The following is a 9285-nucleotide window of genomic DNA, read 5'->3' as shown; positions in this document are numbered from 1 at the left end:
CTTATCTTTGATGAAAACCAATAATAATAATTTGTAAGGTACGGCATAATTACGACTGGGGGGAATTTTCATCTAATTTACATATTTTCTTTTCTTACTGTATTTTGTTCCATCTTTTACAATCTTTGCATTATTAAATAGAGTGTCCACTGGTCATACTTATAATATATGACACGCATGTTCAGTGGATACATATGAAGCTCAAGTTTTGTAAAATATGGATAAATTCGATCAGTTGAAAATTACCCTCACCCCCCACTGTCGTAACTGTCCCACTGTACCTTATTCTTTTGTATACATTAAGATAAAAAGATTTTTTTCCATGATAATTTATATTTTAAATATTGTTCGCCCATAATTAGTTTGTTAGAAAACGCAATAGGTAGTACCCTGTTAGTGCGTTTTCACATTATCCGATCCGATATCGGATGTCGGACCGATATCCCATACATTACAGGCGCCATCTTGGATTTTTTCTATTGAAATCCTTCCGACATCCGATATAAATCGTTTGTCCCTTTCTATCACACCAATATGTCGGAAAGGGACAAAAGATTTTTATCGACTTCATAACTTTAGTGAATGTTTATTGGTTCCCCCACATCTAGCGTCTTGCGAGCGTAGCGTCGGCCAACTGTATGAAAAAAGACGTCGCGTCGACGTCGCGCCGACGCAGCGTCAGGCTTTGCCATACAGTTGGGCCGACGCTACGCTCGCGAGACGCTAGATGTGGGGCGGGGGGACCCTATGAATAACCGTAAATGTTTTTTGTAACAGAACTTACTCTTGCGGACATGCACTCTCTCATTCGCATGAACGATTGTTACCAGGGCTGCGACTACGTGGAATATAACCCCAAAGTGCAGTTTATACGGAAAGTGAACAAGTAAGTACTAATCCCCTTATTCATAAACGTTCCCTAAAGTTATCAAGCCGATATATTGGTGTGATAAAAAGGGACAAACAAACTTTATCGGCTTGATAACTTCAGTGAACCTTTATGAATAAGGGGGTAAATATTGCCTATGGAGGGACCTAGTCTTCAACAGACACGATTTTTTTTTAATACTACGTCGGTGGCAAACAAGCATACGGTCCGCCTGATGGCAAGCGGTCACCCTAACCTATGGACGCCTGCAACTCAAAGAGTATCACATGCGCGTTGCCACCCCATTAGAAACTTCCTCACGATGAAACGATGTCACGATCCTCAGCATTGAGGGAACGACTGAAGAAGAAGTACTTAATAGATACATGAATTTAAATGTGTTCTAAGGACTATTGAGATAAGTAATAAAGGTGGAATTTTTAAACCGCACAATAATCATTTTTGACACTTTTGATATTGTTTTCCGAATAATTACTTATACGTTAACCCGAAGTTAACCCACCATTTTATATGGAATTTGACAGTTAACAGCCCACTAACCTTGAGTTAAGCGGGTGGTGCAAGTGAGTGACACTAAGGCCAACTTGCACCAACCACTTAACTCTGGGTCATCAGTCAAATTCCATATAAAATGGTGCCACACGGATTCCATTTTCGCTGGTGCAAGTGGCCCTAAACCAATTATATCGCATCAGGATGCATATTGCCAATTCATTATTTTATTTATTTATTTATTTATTTGTTAGCCTGTTGTGTCCCACTGCTCGGCAAAGGCCTCCCTCTCTTTCTTCCACGCTTCTCGGTTTAAGGCAATGTTCGGCCAATCTTTTCGAAAGACGTCAAGATCGTGCCGCCATCTCCTTCGCGGTCTGCCATCACGCCGCACTATGTTTGGTGTCCATTCGGTACTTTTCTTGGCCCTGGTACTTCAATTCATTATATGCGATATAATTGGTCTCCACGGCTTTATAAATCCATGAATAACTAACAATGACGAATAACTATTATAAATACTTATTATAATTTATAATTTTATGGTTGCCTTGATAGCTCATTAACAGAGAGCGGATTTCAAGTAGCGATTTAAATATTAATATGGACATGAATAGCATAATTTATTATTTTTTCTACACACAAAAAAATGTATCGGAACATAAAAATAAAAGCCTTTTTGATGCTTTTGTGAATATTATACGTAAAGATTGATTATGATGATAATATTAAATAAAAAGAATGTTAGTTAATTTTTTAAATACCTACCTAGTTTATTTATTCAAGATCCTCTTCTTTAAAATTTCGTCTGCGCATTGCACACTTCTATTGACTCAAAGAATAGAAAAATAAAAATAATTCGCTATTTTTTTTTAAATAAAATTTAGAATAAAAAACTTTTCATTTGTATTTTTGTAGTTTGTTGCAAAAATAACATTAATTTATCTAATTATTCAGCGAAGTTTGTGGTGTGCGATGTAATAATAATAGATTGTAAGACCTTATTATAAACCACATTTAAAAAACCGGCCAAGAGCGTGTCGGGCCACGCTCAGTGTAGGGTTCCGTAGTTTTCCGTATTTTTCTCAAAAACTACTGAACCTATCAAGTTCAAAACAATTTTCCTAGAAAGTCTTTATAAAGTTCTACTTTAGTGATTTTTTTCATATTTTTTAAACATATGGTTCAAAAGTTAGAGGGGGGGACGCACATTTTTTTCCTTTAGGAGCGATTATTTCCGAAAATATTAGTATTATCAAAAAACGATCTTAGTAAACCCTTATTTATTTTTAAATACCTATCCAAAAATATATCACACGTTGGGGTTAGAATGAAAAAAAATATCAGCCCCCACTTTACATGTAGGGGGGCTACCCTAATAAAACATTTTTTTCCATTTTTTATTTTTGCATTTTGTTGGCGTGATTAATATACATATTGGTACCGAATTTCAGCTTTCTAGTGCTTACAGTTACTGAGATTATCTGCGGACGGACGGACGGACGGACGGACAGACAGACATGGCGAAACTATAAGGGTTCCTAGTTGACTACGGAACCCTAAAAATGCACTAGTCATATCCATATTAAAAATCGCTACCTGAGATCCGCTCTCTGCTCATTAATAAGGTAAACCGCAATGGTAAAAGTTATGTTGTTCATCCCGCTGAAGTTTAATACTAACTTGTTTCTCAAAACAAAACTTTATCAATCAAGTTCTGAATCAGAAATCAATTTGGAAACTCAACAAAAACATCATGAGTCTTTCTGGTACCTAGACTACAATCTAGTATGCATCTCAATTTCTTAAAGGTACATTACAATATCGATAATCTGGCACTGTTAGGTACTGATACGGAAATGCCGGCTTGGTAAAAAATTCGGATTACTGGAAATTAGAGCCATTTTCCATTTAATTATATACTTTTTGGGTATGCCCACAGAACTATATTTATACCTTGTACTTTTAGCTGTTGAAAAAAGTGTAAACAAACCGGAGCCGTCAAATTTGACAGTTCCAGGGGTAGTGAACCTTTTCTTTTAAGGCCAGATCGAAGAACAAAATTGTAGGTCGCTACTTACTTGGTACTTTTTATTCAAGGTGAGCCAATTTTAATGATTAAATTAAACGAAATTACATGTTAGTGGAATGAAATGGAAAAACTCAATTTATTTTTAAATAGAGAAAAAAAATCAGGAACCAAACGTTACCTAAAAAACAACACTCAAATTTGACAGCTCCGGTTTGTTTACACTTTTTTCAAGTGCCAAAAGTACAAGGTATAGATAGAAGAAACAAGTTCATCTATTTGTATAGGGGCCGAGCGTGTCAAATTTTGTACTGAAGTTGTTTCTTGCCTGTAATTTTAAATATGTCTCAGGCTCTTGATTGTTCATAATTTTTGTGTTGTTGCAATTGAATATCACGTAACGAGGCATTTTTTATGTTTTGATTGACTTCAACTTACAAAAATTGACGCCCGAAAGCTGCAAGCTGCGATCAAAGACGGACAACTCAGTGCATTTCACTGAGTTCATTTGACACGCTAAGTAGATACGTTTGCTTGATCTATGGTATATATGACATCTGTGGGTATGCCGTATAAAAAAGCTGTGCTAAATAATAGGTTAAAAAATTCTACCGTTATCTAATTTTTTTACTTATTTTTTTTCAAAAACGTTGAAAAACCATATGAAGCTTTAAAAAATATTACCTTTAATATTTCTATGTTTTCGGTTCTAGTGCCAATAATAAAAACTACACCAAACTAGCTGTCCACTACGCTTCCAGAACCTGCTTGAAGTACAGGAGGCAAATCATCTACACCTGGGATCAGATGTTGGGTAACTATAAAACATAGGAAGGGAAGGTTGCTATCATTGAACCACTTAACTTCGCTGCTCTATAATTCATAGATTTTATGTCAAAAAAAAATAAAACTAGTTTGAAAAGTTTTAATTCTTGACATCTATTTATGAATTACCCTACTCACAACAAAAAAAAAGTATAATAAATTTAGAGAAAAATCGTGAAAAGATATAATAAGCTGTTGCCTTCTTTGGACCAGAGTCGCTTTCAAACTTTATTCCACAAATTTACAAAAAAAAGAGTACAAATGGCGGACTTAACGCCTTGAGGCATTCTCTACCAGTCAACCATTGGGCTAAACAGAAAGCTTAGTTTGGTGCAGGATTTTAATAATTTTTAAGAAAAAAAAACCGCCTTCCTTTGGGGTTTTGGTGATAAATACTTTCAAATGTTGGATTATGTTATCAATTCGTCTGTATATTTTTTAATGTTTGTTATTCGATATCTCCGTCATTTCTGAACCAATTTTGAAATTTGGATGATTCTGAAGTACTTACAGATGATAATGATTATCAAAACGGAACTCTAACCAGGGGCGGCTCACTCTTCATCAGCAGTTCCACTGCACCAAATATCACTGTTCTGGACGTAAGTGCATGCTGTTCTTATAAAAATACCAAAGTCACTATAAGTGTGCCGTTCAGATTTGAGGAGTTCCGTTCTGACCATCATCAGCAGTTCCACTGCACCAAATGTCACTGTTCTGGACGTAAGTGTAAGCTGTTCTTATAAAAATACCAAAGTCACTATAAGTGTGCCGTTCAGATTTGAGGAGTTCCATTCTGACCATCATCAGGAGTTCCACTGCACCAAATGTCACTGTTCCGTACGTAAATGCATGCTGTTCCTTTAAAAACACAAAAATCACCATATGTATGCCTTTCAGATTTGAGAAGTTCCCTCGATTTCTCCAGGATCCCATCATCAGAACTGGATTCTGAGAAAAATGGGACCAATCTGTATGCATATACATTCAATCAAAAAAAAATTTTCAAAATCGGTCTAGTAACGACGGAGATATCGAGGAACAAACATTAAAAAAAAAAAAAAAAAATACAGACGAATTGAGAACCCCTTCCTTTGAGATTTGGGAGGCGGTTAAAAATTAAATAAGAAAACACAAGTCAGTATTCATACTTATTGCAATAAACCTACTTACATACATATAATAAATACATACAAATACACAAATACAAACACAACACATACAAATACAAAAAAATACAAATTTTATAATTAAAAATATATATATTATTTTTATATGTACTAGTTTTTTCTTACATATCGTCTATTTGCGCACGGGTGAATAATTCTAAAAAAAAAAGTTGCCATGATTGGACCGGTCCGATGATAGAACCCACAGGTGATCCATATTTAAGTGGTCCAATCAAAGCGTTGGTCCAATAATCGCAACCTTACCCTACACCAGACCTCCATCGAGCAACGCCGACGCCCAATGAAACGGTGTCAATTCTATTCTTAGCTTTTAACATTTATGTAATGTTATTTATGTTTTCCCTTCTTAGCTTCCGTTTCTTTACTGCAAAACTCTTTCCCTTATTTTAATAATATAAAAAATAAAACCGCCTTCAAAAATAAGCGCGTTACAAAACACGGAGAAACTAAAAAGCAAAAAATAATAAACCTTTGAATTCAGCTTTCTTATCGTATTGCAATAACTCTAAACATCCAAATTATAAACAAATCAATTATTTTTGCAGTCGGTACCAGACCTGTTCGTCGCCTTGCTATTGCCTGTTTGCCCCACCCAACCATACGCAGGCTGGCACCGACTCCAAAAATAATTGATTTGTTTATAATTTGGATGTTTAGAGTTATTGCAATACGATAAGAAAGCTGAATTCAAAGGTTTATTATTTTTTGCTTTTTAGTTTCTCCGTGTTTTGTAACGCGCTTATTTTTGAAGGCGGTTTTATTTTTTGTTAAAAAAGTTTATTTATTTGTTGATTTTTAGTGGTTCCTATTGATATTATATGTATCAGTCCGAATACATGTACACTAGTGAAAGAATTATCCTTTAACTCCTAACCATTGAGGAGTTGACCTTCCATCATCAGCTCAGCCACATAAAATTATCACCATCAGGCGTAAATACTGATTTACCTTTGAAAAATACACTAAAAACATTACATGTGCCTATAACATTTGAAGAGTTCCCTCGATTTCTCCAGGATCCCATCATCAGACCCTGACTGGGTGCCAATGGGACCATCTCGGGGTTATACCCGTTCGATCAAAAAAAAAATTTTGAAAATCGGTCCACAATTCTCGGAGATATCGAGGAACATACATACAAAAAAAAAAAAAAAAAAAAAAACATTCAGTCGAATTGAGAACCTCCTCCTTTTTTGAAGTCGGTTAAAAAGTGATTCATGGAAGGGATAGAACTTAGCCGAATTGAAAATTCTGAGAAATTCCTAAAGCAATGCCAGAAGGCTTCACAAACACGTGTTTACATAAATGAATTCCAAGAAAGCTGGAAATCATACTTCCATTTTAGTTCTAAATACATGAAACACGAGATTGCCCCACCCATAGACATTCAAGATTTTTTGTCGAAATTGGCTAGAAATTTGAGTTCGCGTTACTAAACCTACGCAGATTCTTTTTAAAAACTTGTATTAAACTTGCCTTGTTATTATGTTAGTTTGGGTCAAAACCAATAAGCTAAATTTGACCCACTTCCCGGTTTCCGACTGAGCTGAAAAAGTGCACTCATATATTATGTAAATCACGTGACAATGCAATATTATGGAGCATAATCTGATGATGGAGCAGAAAGGTGGTCATAGGAACTCTGTTATGAAACGTCGTATCTCTATCGAGTATAAGGTTGTTAGAAACGTCTTGGAGAGGTAGATGACTATTGAAATAAAGGTACAGTCGGCGATGACAGCTTGTGCCTAAAATGATTTTTTACAAAAAAAAACTTATTATATACAATCTTAGGTGATGTCTCTATGATAATGCCAAATATTTTATACTATTAAACGAGCAATTCTTGTATATTTATTTATTTATTTATATATACCGACGATCTCGGAAACCGCTCTAACGATTTCGCTGAAATTTGTTATGTGGGGGTTTTCGGGGCTGAAAAATCTATCTAGCGTAGCCTTAGATCCCGGAAAACGCGAATTTTCGAGTTTTCATGAGTTTTTCTTTCGCGTTTGTAAACGTAAAATATGGTCCTTAATTTCGCCGCGCGCGCATCGATTCCGCTTAGCTCAGTCGTACGAGGTCGGTCTAATGTACGCAGATAGATCATAGGTGTCAGGGTTTCGAATCCCGGCCAGAAAATAAGTTTTTGTTTTTTGTCTTTTTTTTTTGTTTTTGTATTTATAAGAGTATTTTTTTTTATCTAAAGACGTGATATATTAAAATAGAACCGAGCCAAGCTCGGTCGCCCAGATATTAAATATATTAATCTAATATAAAATTTGTCTGTCTTTCTCTAAGAATGTAATTACATTTCTCTTTATGTGACCTTATTTTTGTTCACAGCTAACCTCGGTGGGATTTTCGGTCTCTGCTTAGGAGGCTCTTTTATAAGTCTCATAGAAATAGTCTGGTTTCTCATAGACCTCCTCGTCACCATAAAAAAGGGTTACAGAGAGAAACCGAAGAAAAATAAAGTCCTCCTTCTTAACGAAAAATATAGTCAGAATCACGACAAACACGAGAAACGATATTACAAGTTTACAAATTAATGTTCACCACAACTGGTAATGGATCTCTTTTTAGTTTGGATGAGAAAGTATTAAGGTAGTTATGTGTCGTATTGTGTGTAACTGGCCTATGTACAGTCAACCAATGAGGAGGCACACTGACATTTTATACCGCCAGGCGGCGCCTGTGCAAGTGTCTAGGCATTTCACTGTCATTGATATGTGAGAGAGAGAAAAACATATCATCTTCTCGCTCTCACGTATGGACTAATAGGGTGGCGCCATCTGTCATAACCGTTGAGTGTGCCTCCTCATTGGAACCCTAGGCCACTCTACAACCATGTCAAAATCACAAGCAGTACCTAAGAGATTTCTTGCAATCTGATTCATAACGTCACTATGACATGAAATGAAATGAAATGAAATGAAATATTTATTTTCCAAGTAGGCATATTACAATGCGCTTATGAACGTCAAATAAAGCTACGCCGGCTCTAACCCTACGCCTCAGCCTCGAGAAGATTTCAGTCCCCCCTCAGTTGGAGGGGGGTATCCACTATGGGACCGGCAAGAAACTCGGCGGGCCACTTCTTTTCAAAACATTACATCTTATAATTAACATGCATTAAAAAACGAGATACAATTTAATCAGCAAACGTATTCATCAAAAATAAAGAAATATTAAATTAACAGACTAGGTACCTACTCTATGGAAATTCATTTCAATAAATTATACAAAGCACAAAGCTACTATGATTAATAAGAGATTTTAGAGATGTATAGTCTCTAAGTGTTAAAGTACATAAAAAAAAAGAAAAAATATATATGATGAAAACAAACAAAAAACGAACTGATACAAATAAAAGATAACTAAAATAACTTTAGAGTTGTAAAAGACTCTTGATGTCACAACTAAAGAAAAAAAAAATAGATATACTTAATCTACTTTTTTCCTTGGAGATGTATATGGTCTCCAAGAGTCAGAAAGAAAATAAACAAACAAGGACCGAACAGAGTGCCTCAATGTAATCAAAATTAATGTTACAATCTAATAGTTCATAGTTCTACAGTGGCCTAGGGTTCCAATTGGTTGACTGTACAGTTGTAACTGTATCGGCGATGATTGAATACACGGTGCTTGTGAGCATTGCGAGAGATTGAAAGAGTACAGAAGATAACGATATTCTTTAATACATTAAACTAACTCTGTTGACTAGAAGTTGATTCTAACAAGTGGAAAAGATTCAGCTTATCTATGCCTAAAAGAAAAAAAATCATAATATGACATTATCCGTTGTAAAAAAAGAAATAGTAATAACGGACGTTGCCAGCTCATCCTAAAGGCGC

The 9285-nt window shown here is 35.4% G+C and overlaps 1 protein-coding gene across 1 annotated transcript; it reads left to right on the top strand.

Annotated features, from left to right (window-relative positions):
* The first annotated feature begins 807 nt into the window (after window positions 1-807).
* Window positions 808-8082, top strand: LOC125226057. Its single transcript, XM_048129891.1, has 3 exons — window positions 808-886; window positions 4124-4224; window positions 7775-8082. The coding sequence occupies exons 1-3, from the start codon at window positions 813-815 to the stop codon at window positions 7978-7980; spliced, it is 381 nt and encodes a 126-aa protein (XP_047985848.1). The 5' UTR covers window positions 808-812; the 3' UTR covers window positions 7981-8082.
* Window positions 8083-9285: the final 1203 nt, after the last annotated feature.

Source organism: Leguminivora glycinivorella, chromosome 5 (genome assembly GCF_023078275.1).
Source record: "Leguminivora glycinivorella isolate SPB_JAAS2020 chromosome 5, LegGlyc_1.1, whole genome shotgun sequence".
NCBI classification, from domain to species: domain Eukaryota; kingdom Metazoa; phylum Arthropoda; class Insecta; order Lepidoptera; family Tortricidae; genus Leguminivora; species Leguminivora glycinivorella.
Note: the sequence above shows the minus strand (reverse complement) of the source record. Positions and strands in the feature narration are given on the sequence as shown.